This window comes from Sceloporus occidentalis, unplaced genomic scaffold (assembly GCF_023333645.1).
Source record: "Sceloporus occidentalis isolate IW3139 unplaced genomic scaffold, rSceOcc1.0.p SCAF_4, whole genome shotgun sequence".
Lineage (NCBI taxonomy): Eukaryota > Metazoa > Chordata > Lepidosauria > Squamata > Phrynosomatidae > Sceloporus > Sceloporus occidentalis.
Genome location: NW_028316984.1, coordinates 104762351 through 104783277, shown reverse-complemented (window position 1 = coordinate 104783277; position 20927 = coordinate 104762351). Strand labels below are relative to the sequence as shown.

Sequence of the window (20927 nt, the reverse complement as noted above, 5' to 3'; positions counted from 1 at the left end):
ACTGAACAAGATCTTAAAATGTAAAGATATAACTCTGAATGCTAAAGTGAGGATTGTCCAAGCCACTGTATTCCCAATTACTATGTATGGATGCGAGAGCCAGACAGTGAAGAAAGCCAATAGGAACATAATCAACTCATTGAAGATGTCATGCTGGAGAAGAGTGCTGAGGATACTGTAGACGGCCCAAAAGACAAATAAATGGGTCCTTAAACAGATCAAGCCCAAACTCTCCCCAGAAGCCAAGATGATCAAATAGAGGCTGTCAGCCACATCATGAGAAAAGACAATATTGCTAGGGAAGATAGAGAGCAGCAGGAAAAAAGGAAGACCGCATGCCAGATAATTAGAGTTCACAGGATTGCCATGAGTTGAGGTCAGATTTAGGACAGTTAACAACAAACGACTTTATACATAATATTTGTAACCATTTTGTGCACGAAACAAGGCTTGTGTAAACTCAGGGCGACAACATGTCATAACCCCAAATGAGGACAAGGCATTGCAAAATGTAAGACATTCAAAATAAATGTAGCACACTACCAAATAAAAGTGAAAAACACGAATAGAAATACAAATCTATGCTTCTTAGTCCTGGTCAAAATGGAGGGCACTTTGAAATTCCTCATGGAACATAAATACACGCTTCTTGGGTATGTGGTGTGCGCCTTCAAGTTGTTTCTGACCTATGACAACCCTAAGGAGAGCCTATCATAGGGTTTTCTTGGCATGTTTGGTCAAAAGGGGTTTGCCATGGCCTTCCTCTGAGGCTGAGAGAATGTGACTTGCCCAAGGCCACCCAGTGGGTTTCCATGGCTGAGTGGGGATTTGAACCCTGGTCTCCAGAATTGAATTCCAATGCTGAAACCTCTACACTGCGGCGGCTTCTTAGTCCTGCTGCAAATAGAAGACACTTTAAAATTCCTCATGGAACATAAATCCTTGCTTCTCAGTCCTGCTCAAAATGGAGGATACTTTGGAACCCATGCTTGTTAGTGATGCTCAACATGGAGGACACTCTGACATCAATCCCTGATGGAACATCAGCCCTTGCTTCTCAGTCCATCATGAGCATGGCTCAGAGGCATAGGCCTGTTACAGACTGCCAAAATAAAGCTGCTTCGGGTCTCTTTGGAGGTATGCTGTTTAAATGATGCATGCATCCTAGGAATCTGGAAGCTGCACCAAAAGCTGCACTCTGGTGCTTATGAATGGAGTGTGGCTTTGGTGCGACCTCCGGACTCTTAGAACCCATGCATCATTTAAATAGCATACCTCCAAAGAGACCCGAAGCAGCTTTATTTTGGCAGTCTGTAACAGGCCCTAGATTTGTGTTCCTGAGCCATTCCGGGGCCACTGAAATCCCTGCGTCCCGGGCGGAAGGCTAAGATGGAGGCCAGCCAGGAGGCCTTGGCGAAGAAGGCGGAGGCCTGGTCTGCCCAGGGCAGGGCCCCTCAGGAACCAGAGGCGCCAGGCTCCCTCGGCCCTCCTCCCCTGGAGGACTGGCCTTATTATTATGTCGGAATAGTTTCGAATGGAGGAGGAGGAGGGCGGCCTGTTTCCTCAGGAGGGAGCCGCTGAGGGAGGGGAGCGGGCCTGAGGCGAGGCGAGGCGGAGGCAGGGCTGGGGCCTAGGCCCCAAAGCCTCCCTTCCTCTCGCTGCTGCTGCTCTCGCGGTGCTTCTTGGAGGAGGCGGGGCTGGGCCTGTGCGTTGCCGGCCGGCGAAAGCGGTGGCGGCCATGGCGCATCGAGGGTCCGGGAGGCCGGAGGAGGGCCTTCAGGAGGCCCAGGCCCAGGCGCGGCAGAAGCAGATGATCGCGGGTATATTGGGGGTGTGTGTGTGTGTAGTGTGTCTTCTTCTGCCTGGGGCCAAGGGAAGGAACGAGGGAACCCCCCCTAAGGGTCGGGAGCCCGCACTGCAGAAATAATCCGGTTTGATACCGCTTTAGCCGCCACGGCGCCACGCTAGGGGCTTCAGCCAGCTAGGCATCGTTTTTTGAGCGTTGGACTATGGCTCTGGAGACAGGGCTCAGTTCCCAGGTCTACCATAGAAAGAGCCCCGGGCGCCTTCGGGCAAGAAGCCACACTCTCTCAGCCTCCTGGCTCAAGGCAAGGCAAGGCAAGGGCAGCCCCTCTGGACCACGCTTGCCAAGGACAGCCCAGGATGGGGCTGCCTTTATAGGGCCGCCATAAGTCCAAAACCACTTGAAGGCAGACAACAGCAAGAACAAAGCCTGTTATTATATTCTCAGTACTATTGTATTACAATAGACATAGATCATATACATCATGGCATCATCACAGCGCTGTTGTTGTTGTTGTTGTTGTTATTGTTGTTGTGTGGCTCCAAGTCATGTCTGACTTATGGCAACCCTCTCATGGGGATGGTTTCCTTGGCAGGATTTCTTCAGAGAAGGTTTGGCATTGCCTTCCTCTGAGGCTGAGAGAGTGTGATTTGCTGAAGGTCACCATAAGTCAGAAATGACTTGAAGCAACACAACAACCACAACAAGAACAACAACTGTGCTGTGATCATGCCATGTATATGATCTGTTTCTATTATAACGTAATAGTATGGAGAATATAATAGCAAACCTTGTTGTTGTGTGCCTTCAAGCCATTTCTGACTTATGGCGGCCCCAAGATGAAGTCTTGCCCTGGGCAGGTCACACTCTCTCAGCCTCAGAAGAAGGCAGTGGCAAACCTTCTCTGAACAAATTGTGCCAAGAAAACCAACCCTGTGAGAGGGTTGCCATAAACCACACATGACTTGAAGGCACGCGGCAACAAGAGCAAAGTTTGTTCCTCTAAGGCCAGAGAGTGTGACTTAGCCCACAGTCATGCATCAGGTCTGCAAACTACAGTTCCCACAATCCCATAGCATGGAGTCATGGCACTTAAAGTGGTGTCAAACCAGATTATTTCTGCAGTGTGGATGCAGCCCTGGTTTCTGAGAAGCTAGTCTTCATTCTCAAATAGTCCCTGATGGGTTTTCTATCTTTCCCTGACAGCCTTATGTCTAATGAGGGGGGCAATTGTTGAAATAAAGCATTGGCATCACAGTGCTTTTACATCTTTCACTCTTCACTCATAATGTAAAAAGGAAGAAGGAGGGAAATGGGGTTCCTTAAAAAAACAAGCAGTTTTTAAATACTAACAGTAGTCTGATTGGCGCACTTTGCTGTTTTCTCCAGGGCCAAATCTGCCTTGAGCAGAGCCTCTAAAGCAGTGCTTTTTGAGAATTCCCAGTTTCAGACAGATTTGTTCTAGCAAAGATGTGACAGTGTGTTGTCTTCTAGATTTATTTGAGAACATAATCACTACATATCACTGTGTCACAAGTTTAGTGTGCATGGTTATTTATGATGTTAGTGATGTCTTTAAAGTATTTGTATACGTTTTATGAATATAAACCATATATGTACTTAATAAAACCCTATTGTTATAGTTAACTGCCCTGGAGCCGACCCTCACTCATGACTACCCTGTGGATGAGACATCTCCAAGACCCTCTATCATCTGCTGCTCTACTTGGGTCTTGCAGATTCAGGCCCATGACATCCCTGACTTGCGTTCATCCATCTGGCATGCGGTCGTCCTCACTTATCATCTACATTATCTGTTCAAACAATTAATGCCTTCTCATGACGGGGCCAAAGTGCAACAGCCTCAGTTTGGTCATCTTGGCCTCCAGAGAGCATTCAGGATTGATCTGTTCAAGGACTCACTTGATTGTCTTTTTTGGCTGAGGATACTATGGTATCCTCTTCTCCAGCACCACATCTCAAATGAGTTGATTTTCTTCTCATCTGCTTTCTTCACTGTACAGCTCTCACATCCATACATGGTGATAGGGAATACTATGGCCTGGAAGATTCTATCTTTAGTGCTCAGTTGTATATCTTTACAGTTTAGGATATTGTCTACTTCTTTCATGGCTGTCCTTCCCATTCGTAGTCTTGTTTCTTGACTGCAGTCTCAATTCTGATCAGATCAGACAGTCATATGGCTTCATAACTTTAGACCCTGGGGAAGACCCTAACCATTCTCTTGACCAGCCCTGGACTTTAGTTGTGTCTTATCATTGTCGCAACTACCATCCATACTTGACAGTTCCTCCCACTTTCCTAGTATGGTCCAGTGACAAAACAGTCCTGATTTAAAATACAAAACAAAAAACTCCGAGCAGATGCAGTTTTGCACTTGAAACTCACTTGAAAAAACAGTAGCATCAAATGATAGGAATAACCTCTTCTGCCTCAGCCTCTCATGTGCAAATACAGCAGTGCCAGTGGCCCAGCCTTGCTCCTCCCTCTCGCCTGCACAGGCCTTACAGCAAAAGGAAGGCTGGCTGGCTGGCTGACCAGCCACCTGCTTGGTTACTGCTCCCAGGGTGCAAAGGGAGCAGCAACAGAGCAGTCAGTCAAGCAGGGCTGACAGAGTTGCTGCTCCCTTTGCACCCAGCTACTTTGGGAGCAGCAGTTGAGCTGCTGGCTGAGTGATGACCAAGAAGCCTCTTGCCAATGCTAACCTTGAGGCAAAGTCCAACACTGGTGAGGGGCTTCTTGGTTGCTGATCAACCATCTGCTTGGTTGCTAATCTCAAGGTGACCGGGTGTGAAGGGAGAAGCTTCTCCCAGCCAAGGAAGGACTCTCAATGCTTCTTTGCTGGTGCGGGGAGCTGGCTTCCCACTTTTCTCCTTCTCATAGGAAGAACTTTAAATCCAAGAAAGGTGAAGGACTCTTTTGAAGAATTGACCCCAAATACTCCTCCCTTTCCTTCCCCAGACACATGCCTTTCCCACACAGCTTCAAGTTGTCTCCCCTTCAAAGATTGTTTCTTCTGCCACCTCTTCTCTAGGCCTAAACAACAAAAGAAGGGTGCAGCAGTGCAGCTCCCGCCTGCCATCCATGTCAAAGCTCACAAAACTGAAGCAGGGTCCCAAATGCGAAAGCTCCTTTTTCCCACTGTTTCTCCCTTGCCACCATAGGCTTTAACTCTTCATTCCCACCATGGTCCCAGAGACTCCAGGTTCCCCTTGTCTTTCTTGCGCACCACTACTTTGAAAGCGCTCCTGCAGCCCCTTTTCCCTCACTGTCCCCCCTGGATCTTTCCACTGCGTCCAGCGAGGCAGGGGGTTACTGCCCACCTTGGGAATCATTTTTTTTTTAAATTTAAGGCATTGTTCCTAAACCTTTAGGCATATGAATTAATCTACTTTGAAAAGATTCATAGTCTTACACTGATAAAGCTAACAAGTTTTGTAAAGTTGAAGGCTTTCATGGCCAGCATCCAAAGTTTTTTGTGGGTTTTTCGAGCTATGTGGCCATGTTCTAGAAGAGTTTTGTTTGTTAAAATGTGAAGCCTTAGTAACTTGGTATGAGGAAGGACATTTTCATATCCACAGCCTAGAAGGTCACGGTTTCAAAATATATAATTGGTCCAAACTGGCATGGCAATCTTTCACTGTGCCACATTTTATTAGAATCTTTGAAAATCATTCACATACTCATATCTGATATAGCTATTCAGTGTTATTGTACTTGGGTTCTTAAAGTCTTGTTTGATAAAGTAACGAACTTGTGGAAAGTATAGTGTTAATGCATTATAATAAAACCCAGTTTTGCTTAATTAAAATTGTTTAGATTGAAAAAAGGAATGTTGGGAATTATATTAGTAATAATGGGTATAAAGTGGTATTTAGCATATATGTATCTTATATGTACAAGTTGAGTCTCCCTTAGCTGAAATACTTGGGACCAGAATTGTTTTGGAATTTGGATTTTTTCAGATATTGGAATATTTGCATATACGAGACCCATATATGGAATATAACACCATATATGTTGCTTGATAAGTCAAGTTTGTGACAAAGCTTCCAAATTTTACATTAAAGTTGTGGCTGAGATTTACACTTCATTTTGGGCAGAGCATGTAACATCTGATAGTATGTAATGTTATCTGACAATGTGCCTGACATCACTGAAATTTACAGTACATGTACTTTGATTTAAAATGCTGTTATGTGACACACTTTCTGCTTTTGCAGCTTAAGGGTCATATACAGCCATTTAAAATTCATAAGTCTCATGTAATGCAGCCTTGGACAAATACCACATATACAGAAACCTTGGGCTTACATTTGCTCATCACATAGCAGAAAGCAAGTGTGATATAGTGCTTCAAGGATTGAACTAGGACTGCAAGAGACAAAGGTTTGAGCCCCTACTCAGCCATTGAAACCCACTGGGTGACTTTGGGCATGTCCCATTCACAGCCTTAGAGGAAGGCAGTGGTAAACCTCTCTGAGCAAACCCAACTGAGAAAAGCCTGTGGTAGGTTCACCTTAAAGTCACCACAAATTGGAAAGGACTTGAAAACATACCAAAAAATCTTAATAAAGTTTATATGTAGTTTTGAGCATAGCTCCAGCTTTTTTAGGTGAATCTGTTCCTTGGGTTTAGGAAACCGGACTAGGCAAACAAATTCTCAGAGAATTCCGAAACACTTCTTCATTAAATCTGAAACTCAATTAAACAAACCATTAAATTATGTGATGCATGAACTGGATTATTCTGTAATCGGTCTACTTTTCATAGTCAAAAGTTTTCCATTCTTGAGTATCTTCTGATTTGTGACTAGGATTAAAAGGTGTCAGCACTGGTTTGTGTAGCTGATGCTTATAGACACCACTAATAAGCAAATGATTATGCTGAAGACTTCTTTACTTTTAAAATGTCAAACTAACGGCAGTATCAATATTAATACTTGTATTTTCCATACTGCAATTAAGAGGGATACCACTAATTTAAAAACTTACTGATTCATAACTCTTGCTTTCCTCTATCTTTTCTAATAATTGGGTGGAATATAAATAATTTCCTTTCTAGTGTTGATAGTAATGATAGTATACCATTTCTTCCTCTGTATTATGTTGTCAGCCAGAAAGCACAGATTTTTTTTTTTCTAAAAGAAGTAGTGAAACTTTAGATGTTAGCAGCTGTACACACAGGCTGCCTTCTGTTAAGGCTCACAAGGCAGTAGAAAAAGTATGCTAGACAGCAGCTCTTTAGACTACAAGGCAAATGACCAAACCTGGTACATTTGTTATGAATCATCATCATATTTTCCCTACTTATATGGATGTTTCACCCTTTGAGTCACCTCATAATCATGTCATGTCACAAGAGGGAATATGCTGTACACGTTGCACAATCATGGCACCACCAGTTGCAATAAACATTCTGGGATTATTATTGCTCAAGGGAGTTTGTTCCACTGTCGAACAGCCCTTACTGTCAGGAAGTTCTTCCTAATGTTGAGGTGGAATCTCTTTTCCTGTAGCTTGCATCCATTCTTTCGGGTCCTGTTCTCTGGAGCAGCAGAAAACAAGCTTGCTCCCTCCTCAATATGACATCCCTTCAAATATTTAAATAGGGCTATCATATCACCTCTTAATCTTCTTTTCTACAGGCTAAACAATAGTGTTTCACAGTTACCTATATGAGTAGAATAGTTGTCTTGGATCAGCTACCACATACAGGTTTCCTATATCTAAGAAGGGATGCAAGCTCAGTAAGTGATAAACTTGTGTGTGTGTGTGCACGTGCCTTCAAGTCTCCTGTCGACTTATGGTGACTCCATGAATTTCATAGTGGTTTCTTGGAATACTCAGAAGTGTTTTTTCTAGTTCCTTCCTCTGAAATACAGCCTACAGCACCTAGTGTTCATTGGTAGTCTCCCATCCACGTACTAACCAGAGTTCCCCATTCAACCTGCTTAGCTTTACTACATGATTATCTCATTTCTAAAGAGATAAAAGCGCTCCCTTAAAGTGCCCTTGAAGCTATGAACAAGCTTAAATCAAGTTGAAGTCGAAGGCTTTCATGGCAGGCATCCATAGTTTTTTGTGCGTTTTTTGTGCTATGTGGCCATGTTCTAGAAGAGTTTATTCAAACTGAGAATCCAGATTTTTTTTAAAAAAAGATAACAAATAAATACAAAAAATATAATGTTAAGACTGAACAGATTATCCTGTTAAAACAACTACAGTAAATTAAAAGCAATTTTAAAAACTTATAAATAAAAATGATGACAGCACATGTTAAAAATTGCTTTCTCAGTGGTTAAATGCCAGTAATGCAGCCACTCACTGCCACAAGGTTGTGAGTTCAATCCTGCAGGACTCCAGGGTCTTCCATCCTTTCGTAAGTTGGTAAAATAAGTACCCAGCTTGTTGGGGGCAATTGACTTACACATTGTAAACTGCTTAGGGAGTGTTCACTGATAAGCGGTATAGAAGTGTATTAGATTTGTTCTGTCCTTTTTAGTGGTGAGAAACATTTAAAACAATTTAGTGCAGAGATACATTATTTGACAGCTAATGAACTTCAGTATTAAAGGTTGGTTTGATTTCATATTGCACTTTTTAAAGAAAAGCAGTAGAACAAAAACATATATATAAAGCCTTAGTGTTCTCATCCCAGCTTCTATAGTAATTACATGTAAGAACTCACAAGTTAATTATAAATTTGTTCTATTTCAGGAAAAGCCCATAAAGAGGGTGGATCTGCCCGAATGTCACTTCTTATATTGGTGTCCATTTTCTTAACAGCTGCTTCAGTTATGTTTCTGGTGTATCAAAACTTCCCACAGCTTAGTGAGTAAGTATGTCAGATAATTTGTTTTCTTCTAGAGAATCTCATCAAGCATACCTAGAGAATCTTATAGATGATACAGATATTGAGGCTAAGGTGAGGCCATTACTGAAAAAATATCCTCCCTGGATCCCACCATATCGGAGATATTGACCCATCAGTATCCCTTTTTTGGGCAAAGTACTAGAATGTGTGGTGGCCTCCCAGCTTCAAGGGATCCTGGATAAAATGGATCTAGATATGGGACAGAGACAGCTTTGGTCACCTTGGTAGATGCCCTATGCTGGGAACTAGACAAAGAGAGTGTGTCCCTGTTGGTTATGCTGGACTCTCAGTGGCTTTCAGTACAGTTGACCATGGCATCCTTCTGGGTTGCCTCTTGTGATGGAGCTTGTGGGAATTATTTGACAGTGGCTCCGGCTTTTCTTGGAGAGATAGACTAGAAGGTGGTGCTGAGGGTTGCCTGTCTGACATCCCTACCACTGCAGTGTCTCTCAGGGCTAGGTTCTGTCTCCCATACTCTTTAATATTTACATGAAATTGTTGGGAGAGGTCATTTTAAGTTTCATGGATGGAATAGAGAGATAGATTTAACTACATTGACTACTAGTCCACACAACTCTATCTCATTTCCACCCGATTTCAAGGAAACTGTTTCTGTACTAAACCACTGTCTGCTGTCAGTGATGGACTGGATGAAGGCAAACAAATTGAAACTTAATCCAGAGAAAACAGAGGTGTTTCTGGTCAGTCAGAAGACAGATCAGGGAGTGGGGATTCAGCCTGTGCTGGATAGGGTCACACTCCCCATGAAACTCAGATTTCAGCTTGAGTGTGCTCCTGAACTTAGATCTGAGCCTGGATGCCCAGGTTTCAGCTGTGTCTACACAGTCAAAATTAGTGTACCAGTTGCACCCGTTCCTTAAGAAGTCAGATCTGACTACAGTGACACATACATTGATTACATCTTGTTTGTATTATTGTAATATGCTGTATGTTGGGCTGACTTTAGAAACTGTTTGGAAACTTCAGTGAGTCAAGAAAGTTGCAGCCAGGCTGTTGACTGGGGCTGGGTACAAGGATCCTGTGGAAACCCCCCCCCCCCCCCCCAATTTAAGCAGGTACATTATCTACTGGTCCATTTCTGGCCAGAATTCCAGCACATGCCTTCAAATCTATAGAAGAGGGAGGGCTTCCTCTCATTTCCACCAGCTTTGCAGGACTTGAGAGAGAGCATTTGTTGGCTTCTCTCAGGTCCATGAGAGGCCTGATTAGCCCCCTCCTTGTTCTCTTTCTGCTGGCAGGTAAAGACGGTTTTATTTGCAGAGCCATTTGGTGACATCAGCTAGAGCATTTAATGGGGAAGGGGTGTAATGTTTTTTTTATTTCATCATGTTTTAAATGCCATTTATTGCTGTTTTAACTTGTGTTTTTAACTCTTGTGTTTTTAAATTATTTAGTTTAACTGTATTTTAACTTTAAAATTAGAGGTTTTAAAATTGTATTGTGTTTTTAAGGTGCTGTGCACTGTCTTGGGTCCTGCACCGGGAGAAAATTGGCATATAAAATAAATAAATATATAATTGCAGTGGGGATTGGATTTCACACAGCTTCCAGAAATGGCATATGTAAAAATATCATGTTTGTATCATGAGTTCCCCAGATATTACAGCATATTCTGCCTAGCTCTGTTCCATTACCAAAGACAGCTTACCCACCTTTTCAGATAATTGTGCAAACATATTAATGTTTCCAGTATAAAGTGAATACACTTCCAGTTTCTGGGAAGCTCTGGTTTTTGTTTCCATATGTTAGTTTGTCTAAGTTTCCTGCATAGTCATATATTCTGAAATTACAAGTTAAAATAATCACCTGGCTGAACTTCCCAGTCCTATGAAGAGCACATTCTGCAGCTATTTCCAATCAACGTTTTGTTCCCTGGTAAAACTTCAGCTGATATTCATTTTATTGAGCCATCAGTACTACAGACAACTGTTCCAATATTGGTCTGAAAGAGGTTTTTAATTGTCAGGCTTCCTAGGCACAAAAAAACCCTCACAGACAAGTAACAGTTACATTTCTGTACCGCTTATCAGGGCACTTAAACACTCCCTAAGTGGTTTACAATGTGTGAGCTAATTCCCCCAACAAGTTGGGTACTCATTTTAGTGACATTGGAAGGATGCCAGGCTGAGATGATCCTGAGCACCTGACTGGTATTGAACTCACAACTTTGTGGTTTGTGAGTGAGTGGCTGCAGTACAGGCATTTAATCACTGCAACACCAAGGCTTCTTCCTCAGGAGTAGAGGTAATACAGATCTCAATCCCTTAAGCAGAGTTTGATCAACATTTTTGTTAAATTTTTGTTAAATTTTGGACTACCTTATTCATAAGGACATGGTGGCATATTTATGCTACCATCTTTTCTGTTTGGTACAAATGTTATCTGATGTTGTTAATTTTGTCTTTTTTTCCTTGCAGAGAAGAGAGAGAATGTATAAAGGTTCCCAGAGACATGGATGATGCTAAAGCCTTAGGAAAGGTTCTTTCTAAATATAAAGATACATTCTATATACAAGTATTAGTGGCCTATTTTGCTACCTATGTGTTGTATCCTTGTTTGAAAAAATGCACATAGCTCTGATTCCACTATGATGTGATATAACTTCTAAACATTTTTTTGTGAAACTAAATATGATAATTTAACTATGCACTGTATGAAGAAAACAGCATATACCACCTTTATACTTCTCAGAAAATGACCACACTTGAAGGAACACTTGGTTTTATAGGACACATAAATAAAGATAGTTGCACCTGATATTAACAGTTTAAATATCTTTTGTTGAAGTATAACTGTAGGACCTTTAGCTTCACTCATTGTCTGCTCTATATATCAATTTTATTTCATGTTGAGAATAGTCTGATTCAGAGTAAGTATAAAATTTGATTCAGTACAGTTTATTTATCTAATGAATTGATTACAAAACAGCAGTCTAGACAACTGTGGATAAACACAAATGGAAAGTGTGAAAAAAATCCATAAAAAAACCAAAACAAAACCCAGGACCAGAAAATGTTCTACCCCACATCTCTGATCTGAAGGCTTTTTCTTCTCCCATTCTCTTTGTATTTGAAATAATTTGAGTACAGGACTTATGTCTATTTCTGATTATTTTTCTGTCATAAGAATTGGCCTGAAAGGGGGAAAACAGAGTACATAGGAATAATAGAGGATTACATTCAGGGAACTAAGGCTAGGGTCCTAAACATACCTTCTAACAATGCCTAATTTAAGACATTGGAGCTTACATCTGGTTAGGATGTCACTGGAAAAATAGATGATTTAAAGTTTTACAAGTATAAAGGTTAGGAGAAGGCTATAACCATGAAGTCTGAGCAAGGGCTTTAAACTGAGATCCTAGTTAACACTCAGCACACAGTATTATCCTGTCTTGCTTAATTCGTTTTAAAATGTATATGCTCATCTTTGACAGAACGCTGATTGCATAAGTGTGTTGATGGAATGCCGTAAGAGTCAGTAATTGGAATAACTTCAAATGTTTGGCTCTTTAAGAAGAAAAATTAGACAGGGAGCTTTTAATTATTCACATAAAGTAAAAGTTTGGTGTTGTGAACCTGTTTTCAAAAGGAAGTTCTTAACACATACTCTTCTCACTAAAATGAGCAGCTTTATTTTTGATGGTATGTTTTCCTTTGGGGATAGAATATGCTAATTTGCTATTGTAATGTTCTTAAAACACTTGGATACAAATTAGTCTTTAACTCTGTAACCCATTTAAAAGGTTTCAGTCTAGAATTACTTAGAGCAACCTTTAAGAGCTAAAGTCTTAGAGCAATTCATATTATAAATGATGCTAAAACTTTGAATTTACATAAATGAAGCAGCTTACAAAGAAAGAAGGTTAAGGTTAGTTAATAATTAATAAATGTAAACATTTAGTGAACAAGACTGTTTGTTCTACATACTTCAGATGCAATGTTTTAGATAAGTAGCATACTTATCAACATTTATTCTGTGCTGGTTTTAAAAGTGTATAGAAGCAACACCTATAAGTTTTCAGTGAATCATACTAGTAATGTTGCTAGCACCTTGGATCACATTCTGGGAGAAAGGTGGGGTATAAATCCAATAACAATGAATGTTTTAGGCCTGCCTTTAAAACATCTTGGCCTGAGTATAGCTTTTTGTTCCAACTAGAGTACACTTGGTGAACAAATTGAACTTGCATTCATGAACTAATCAATTTCTCTGAGTGTACTCTAGTTGGACTAGCAAGTGCATTGAGGCCCATGGGTATACAGCCATCCCTCCCAATTCACAGGGGATCCGTTCCAGACCCCTTCCCCCCAGCAAATCCAGAAAAACGCTGATATTCAAGTCGCCATTGATTTCAGTGGCAGTGCACACACCCTTTTGTCCCTCCCCGCTTGCTGTCCATGAATGGGCGAGACCACAGACTCCAAGTCAGTGAATTGGAAGGGACGACTGCATACGTAAATGTGATAAAGAGGCCCTGTGTAGAGTATTTTAAACCCTATTCATGTGTTTATTGTACATAGGTAGAGGGAACCAGGGACAAGCACTCCAGCCGTCCATTCTCTCTTCTTCCTTGCCTCCCTAAATTGATGGGGGAAGTGTGAAAAGCATTTAGCTGAAGCAGTACTTTCAGTTGCATGGACCTCTGCAATGACACTCAGCCAAACATGGTTACAGCTCTTGCTTAAAACTGCACTGGCAACTTAAGGAGGGAGGGTGTGACAGAAGGGGGAATGAAGTATGTGATCCTGGCTCTCTTTATATATGTGTATGTATGTCTGGACAGGGCTAGTGTGTCATTTGCTCAAAAAGCATATGCATAATTCAAATAGTATAGTAACATTTGCATATGTGAGCAATGCTTTTTATATTATGTTGTTTATGTAAAATATGTTGCTAATTTTACATTTCTAAGGTTGCATTCCTAAACACACTTACCCACGGGTAAAATCCATTAATTCCAGTGGGATTTACTTCTGAATAACCAAATGTAGGATTGGTTTGCATGTTTACAACTTCTAAATAATTTTGTCCTTGACTTAAAACAACTCTCCAGCCTGCAGACATTTGCTATTCCTGGATCTATATTTCTGAGTATACTTTCTGGATTTCTCTATCCCTTTCCACTAGCTCTATTTCTTGTTTGTTTGGTAAGTATCAATTACAAGTGGAGATTGCACTTCTTCACAATGATTTATTTGATCTGTTCTATAAAAGCAGGTGATGTGAGCAGTACAAGAATTATAAGTCTGATATATAATGTGAGCCTACAAATACAGGAGGGTTGCAGAAAAGTTTTGATTTGTCAAGGAATTTTGTATTGAGACTGTTGAGTTCAACTTTTCCACCCTACCTCAAATGGACCTAACCCACAGTTCAGGGATGTTATCAGGTCTATATCCAGCCCTATAGCTAAGCATCATGGATGTATATATGGAAGTATATTACCGTATCTTTAAAGCTAACAACATTAGTGACAACCCAGTCTTCAAATTAATGAATTAATTAAAAAGGGATAAATATATCACAGTTGCCTGTGGCAAATCAGTGCCTAGTCCCAGTTATTGATACACTGAAAGCAGAATTGGCTTGTCTTCCATAAAATTCTAACTTGCTAAGAAATAAAATAGGTAATAGACATCCAGCAAATTACTAGTCAAGACCTGTAGAAAATCTTGCTCTGCTAGGGCAGCTGAATTTTTCTTTTAATATAAGTAGAAAATGGGACAACTTTCAGAAAATAGTTTCTAGATGAGCACTGAGTTATGAATTATGCAATTCTGAGCATGCTATTGACGCTGAACCAATGCAAAACAATACAGTACAGCTGTTGGTATCCGCAGGGGTTATGTTTCACCATCACCCCAGTGGATGCCAAAAAAACCATCAGACTTCAAATCCTGTGGTTTTTAACGTGGCCACATCTACATGCTGCCATTAGGGCCAATGGGACTTGCCATCAGTGGATGCTCAAATTTGCAGATGGCAAGCCCAAGGCAGGCAGGCTGTACATAGTAATACATATCTAAATTATTTATTGCTATCTTTTGTCCCATTGTTTTTTCTTTCTTTCTTTATAAAGTGTATCTTGTGTTTTAGAAACCTTGTTTCTGAAGTGGTTATAAAATTGAGCAATGTAAACCATTCAGGATTATTAATTTCAAAATTAGGTTATTGAAAATTAGGTTGTCTCTAATGCTATTGGCTTCAAACATTATATATTTCCATGCATATATCAATGTAGAAAACTGGCACGTGGAGAGGAAGAGGTTATAGATTAGTTCTTTCCTAATCTTTTCTACACACAAAGATTATTTTCTTTTAACATAACGGTACTCAAAAATGTTCTATCACTGCAGGCAGTTTGAAGTGTTACAATCCTAGGAAAAAGTGATACTGAATGTATAGATCAGTCTTTCACTAGAGAAGTAATCTGAAATGTCATTATTGCATACTAATTATATTGAGGATTCAATTCATTTGCAGTGCTCTGGACTTGGGGCATCTTTCTGCTATATGCTGTCCTATTTGGTTGGACGACCAGTTGTATATAGATATTTAACAGAAAAAGCAGTGAAATGGTCAAAACAGGTAAGATCATTTGTGGAATATTTGTTCTAAATTATTAAATTTATGTTTAAGAGAACAGGAATTATGCGGGACCAAAATTGCCATTGTCATTAATGTTTCTTTGACAGTATTAATTACATGAGTTCATAACAGAACAATTGATAATAAGGTGAACTAGAAGGTCTCTAAATAGTGAGATCTATGTCCTCATTTCTAGAAGCTCACAGGATCTTTCTGGGCCTTTTAAATATCCCTCCCCCCCCACACACACACATTGAAATATTCATGCACATGTAGCAGACATGTAGGGAGCCTAAATACCCTAAAGTTACCAGAACCTGATCTTGCAAACTAAGCAGGGTCAGCCTTGAATAATACTTGGATGGGAGACCACCAACAAATACCAGGTGCTGTAGGATATATTTCAGAGAAAGGAACTGGGGAAAACCACCTCTGAATACTCCTTACATAAGAAACCCTATGAAATTAATAGGGTTGCCATAATTGAAAGGCAATATGAAGGCATATACATACAAAGGATCATGTGAGTGTGTAGCAAATGCTCCTGAGTTTTGACCCAATAGATTGGCACTAAGTGGACTGTTGGGTTGGAATTAACTGTATATGCAACATATTACAGTATGGAGTGTTTCTGTTCACTGCTCCAGTCAGGCATGACTTTTCACAAAACTCCCATTCCTTTCCTACTCGTACACAATTTACTGTTTACTGACCTTAGTAGTTGAGTAGCATTCCGTGGCTACTTTGTCCTTGGCTTGTTTTGGGTTTTCCCTCCAGACTTGAATTCATTTTCTCTTTACATACTATCCATATTACTGCAAGCCTCGGGCTGTATTGGGTTTCCTCCCAGCCCAAAATTCATTTCCTACTTAAATGTTGTTTATATATATGTATTTTTGCAAGCTTTTTAGCTTACTAATATGTTCCTTTGGTTTGTAAATGGTGCAGGTTTAGTTAGAAGAAGATCTGGTAGTCATCTCTTAACTTTGGAAAATAAATATGTAGTTAAGACTCAACTATATAATCTAGGATTAGACGCTTTTAATTTGAGTTTTATATCCCACAGGTTGAACGACACAGAGAACATCTCATTAACTACATAATATTTTTGAGAATAACTCCTTTCCTTCCTAACTGGTTTATCAACATAACCTCTCCTGTAATAAATGTACCATTGAAAGTGTTTTTCATTGGTACTTTTCTAGGTAAGAATTCTGATTAATACTCAGTATTGTAAAAAAGAGTGTGTTATTCATGAGTGCATAGCCCCACCTGTTGGACAGTTGTAGAAATTTTGAAAAACTTGCTTGTGCTGCTCTTCCATGTTCCTATTTGGGTTCCTATTTGGCTGGAATTCTGTGCACCCCTGTTAGCACTACTGACTTTTGTTCCCATGATTGGGAGCAAAGCTGTTTTTATACAAATAGACATTTCCACAAAAATCTCACATCTACAAATGGAGGTTCTAGACCCTGCTTATTGTACAAGGAAGAAACCTTTTTATGTGGGCCGAGATTGCCATATGGTACATTTTGATTTCATTCAAGCAAACTCAATGTAGTGCCAGACTACCTGAGGAGATACACCATTCATCCAGGGTAACTGAAATTTTGCCAAGAAGTCTTTCAGCAACAAGAAATCAATCTAGCAAGGCTCTATATGGACATGTTTACTTTAGGAAAACACTTCAAGCTTCCTCAGTTCTGTTGAGAAGTCCAGATGTCAAGTTGTCTACTGTCCTTTTGGCAAAAAGAGAATTGTTTATACCGCTTTCCTCCACCACTTAAATCACGAGAAAGAGAAAGAAGATGAAGTGTTGATATCACCATTCTGGCTATGGAGAACCCAATTTCCAGAAATTAGTAGTATCCCCGTTGTTGCCAACTGGTGAGGCCAGACCTTCTAATTCAGAGTCTGATTGTATACTTCGAGCTGGATTGGTTCCACATAGCTGCTTTGATACTGAGCAGATGGACTTCTTATCCTAGGATACCCAGGAAAAATAATTCACATTGCTAGAATCCACCTTACTACTGTGCATATTTATGAGGCAGTCTGGAAGGCTTTCACTCAGTTTTATCAGTCCCATTTGGTTGTTTTTCAGCCAGAATTTCAGACCTGTTGTTCTTTCTTCAAGCTGGCTTGGTCATGAGGCTGTGGTATAATACCTGGGCTCAATGAAACGTGCCGATTCTGGTCCAAAATTCACTGCAGAATAATCCAGTTTGTGATCAGTTTAACTGCCCGGACTCAGTGCTAGGGAATCCTGGGAACTGCCATTTTGTGGGACATTTAGCCTTCTCTTTCAGAGGTGCCACAATAAACTACAATTCCCAGGATTTCCTAGCACTGAACCAGGGCAGTTAAAGTGTTTTCAAACTGGATGATTTCTGCAGTGTGTTTTGGACCTAAAGAGATGATGTAGAATTCTGGTCGTTTATAATAATAGTAACAATAACAACAACAGCAATGATCTTCCCATCGTGACTCATTTATATCATAGAGGAAATGGTCTATGAGATTTGGAAGTAATAAAAATGCTATGTTTAAAACTGAAACTTGGTATTCCTTGTGATCCATTTTCTTCACTATTTTCCTCTTTCCAGGTGTTGCACCACCATCATTTGTAGCAATTAAAGCTGGAACAACACTTTACCAGCTTACAACAGCAGGTGAAGCAGTTTCCTGGAACTCTGTTTTTATTCTTATGGTTCTAGCCATTCTCTCCATCCTGCCAGCTGTTTTCCAGAAAAAACTTAAGCAAAAGTTTGAATAGAGATCAGCCTGGAGCTTCACTTCCCATATTTCATCTCAGGATCAACACTGTTTCTATGATCACTTTTTTATTGGATCTTTAACCATTTAAAAGGGGAGCATTGTAAAGGATAAATATGTTTCTGGACATCTCGTTCAGTTTTATTTATGGAGCATGAAGGCATAATAATGACAGTTGATTAAGGTGAACTGGGTTTTTGTTTTTGTTTTGTTTTTTACAATCAAAACCTGTCAGGAATTGTTACTTTTAACAAATATGTATAATATTTAATCTATGCCTTATCTGTTTATGTTTGCATAATGTGAATAATTAATTCCTGTTTACCACTTCTCTTTTTCATTGTCATTCAAAAGTAGTAAAGAATAATGGACTGCCCAACAGATTCTGTATCCCAGTAGAGTAATGGGCGGCTAATTTTCTTTATTATACCATTTTTGGGTGGCAGGGAAAGGTGATTTGACCAATATTCCAGTAATTGGTATGTTTCATTTTGTGCAAGATACCAAGTAACCTTTCTTTTGTGCAAGATATCGAGTAATATATTTGGTTGGAGGGAGGCTGATCAGGTTTTATCTAATAAAATGCTAGCATTGTAAATTTAATGTTTGCCAATATTGCAGATAAATGACTGTTGCTGTTTTGAACATTAAAATAATTACAATTTAACAAACTATTAGGAATTTTAGAAATTATTTTGCTATAAAAATGGCAGCTGTCATCAAAATACATTTATGAGTTCATACTGAAATGTAGGAATCACATAGACAAATACTGCAACCTGGCAGGTGGCAATTCTTTTTTTAAAGACAGTCATCTATGTTAACTTGGTAGGCAGTAATTATTAGGTTTTTTATTCATAGAATGTGGTCATGTAGAACAATAATGTACTGGTTTTGATCCAAAGATCCATGATGGTTCCAAGCTCTCTGATTGCTGCTTCAAGTACCGGTTCACTCATTCATATTCATACTCCTGCAGTTGAATGAGAAGTGCCTAAACATGAGGAGGTTTCATGTGTAAAAAGCAAGGGAAGTATGCAGACCCATATCCTCTGGGCTAGATTTATTGTGTACAAATTGTACATCTTGTAAATAGTCCTTAGTTTTAGGAAGATGTATCCTGTCTTTGGTTGAAGGCTAGCCAATGATTGACTATGAAGTTAAAATCCATTTTCAAAATAAAAATGCTCAGTTAGGGCTTTTACCTTTCCTTGAATAATTATTGTTGCTCCAGGTTTTTTTTTCCAGTTTGCCTTTCCAGCATGTGCCTGTCTATAGGCCTGAGTACTTTTTGCAGTTATTTTTATTAGATGGATATGCAGTAGAATGGATGATCATTCAAGCACTGTTATGGTTATCATCAAAGCTCGATTTCTTTCCAGCGCTCCATTTCCCTCTGTGAATTAAGGCCAAAATGCAAATCTTAACATACATACAGTTGTGCACAATCTGCCAGTTCATCTGCAAAACTAAAATATCTGTTCATTCCCCTACTTAGGTGTGTGCCCTTTCTTCTCTGAGTAGTATTCTGCTACTGCTCAGTTTTCAGCTCATCTAAAGTGCACAGTGCCCTCCTATTTGGAATTAAAAGCCTTCTGCTTATCCTGTGAGGTGAATATCTGACAAGATGCACATTCTTGACTTTACAGTATAAGCTTTTAATTGCAGATTGTAGAATATTACAGGTTTCTGCTTGCTGGCTCAAGGGCAAAGGAGAATAGTGCACAAGGGGTCTGGAATGGATAGTAAATACAATAATAAAAGACCCTGTAGTTTCCACTGTCTTTCAGGATTTTTGGCAAGCAATCTGATAAACAATTTGCTTTGTTTCAAATGCAGCCAAAGGTTTTTCCATTTAATATAACAATTAAGCACAATACATACGTTTTAGTTGCAGTTAAGTCCCATTGAAAGCAGTTTAGTGCCTGGACTGTGCCCATTGTTTGCTTCAACTGCAGTTTGGTGAAAACGGAATACTTTACAGACTCAAAGTTGCTGGGGATTCTGTGGTAGAAGCCGTAAAGTACTTAGTTCTGGTCAGCTTACTTGAAATAACTTATTGGGAAACAAGATTTCTAATAAATTTCTGCAGCCTTGTAAAATAGCTGTCCTCTTCAACATCACCTTCTCAAAAGAGGCTTTGAAATATAATATGAGAGATTATTGAAAGGTACTGGTACTTTTGCAATATTGTTCTTTTGTAACAAAATATGAATCAAGTCATTTTATTGCAGTATTATGTGCAAATGCAGAGGAAATAAATAAATATGCTTTGTTACATGTTCCCCATTTTGCATGCCTCTTGAGCATTTTTTTTAAATTGAGTTACCTCATTATAAAACAATACAATGACATGACCAGATGACATTAACCTTTTTCTGTCATTGAGATCTTTTCCCCGGTTTGGTCAGAAATGTCTCAAAGTGTATCTCCAACAAATATTGTCATTTATATAATGCAGAGTCCTTTGGTACCAAATGTTAAAGCTAGGACAGATTGTATGTGCAGTTAATGGCGGGGTACAGACCGCCGCTTTGCGGCGGTCTGGCACCGCCGCCAGAAGGTCCGCGGGGGAGCCGGAGCCTTCAAACGGCCCGACTCCCGCGCGGACCGAAAAAAGAAGCTCCAAAATGGAGCTTCTTTTTGCGTCGCGTTTGCGACGTAGCGAGGCGCCAGGGGCGCGCTCGCTACGTCAGCAGCGGCGCGACGCGTCTGGACGCTGTGCGTCCGATGCGTAAAGATGGCGGCGCCCATGTAGAAGGGGCGCCGCCATCTTGTACGGACGGAGTCCGTACTAGACCATGGGGCGTCTAAAAGAGACGCCCCTTTTTTAAAATGGGAC

The 20927-nt window shown here is 40.1% G+C and overlaps 1 protein-coding gene across 1 annotated transcript; it reads left to right on the top strand.

Moving 5' to 3' along the window:
• The first annotated feature begins 1622 nt into the window (after nucleotides 1-1622).
• Nucleotides 1623-20370, top strand: TMEM41B (transmembrane protein 41B). Its single transcript, XM_089521151.1, has 7 exons — nucleotides 1623-1820; nucleotides 8545-8662; nucleotides 11140-11268; nucleotides 13776-13869; nucleotides 15206-15310; nucleotides 16377-16515; nucleotides 17917-20370. The coding sequence occupies exons 1-7, from the start codon at nucleotides 1739-1741 to the stop codon at nucleotides 18084-18086; spliced, it is 837 nt and encodes a 278-aa protein (XP_089377277.1). The 5' UTR covers nucleotides 1623-1738; the 3' UTR covers nucleotides 18087-20370.
• The last annotated feature ends 557 nt before the right edge of the window (nucleotides 20371-20927 follow it).

Excerpts from the sequence above, each read along its gene's own strand:
- TMEM41B (XM_089521151.1), top strand. The coding sequence starts at position 1,739 with ATGGCGCATCGAGGGTCCGGGAGGCCGGAGGAGGGCCTTCAGGAGGCC. Across the intron at positions 8,663-11,139 it reads AACTTCCCACAGCTTAGTGA|AGAAGAGAGAGAATGTATAA; the intron begins GTAAGTATGTCA and ends TTTTCCTTGCAG. Across the intron at positions 15,311-16,376 it reads CAGTGAAATGGTCAAAACAG|GTTGAACGACACAGAGAACA; the intron begins GTAAGATCATTT and ends TATATCCCACAG.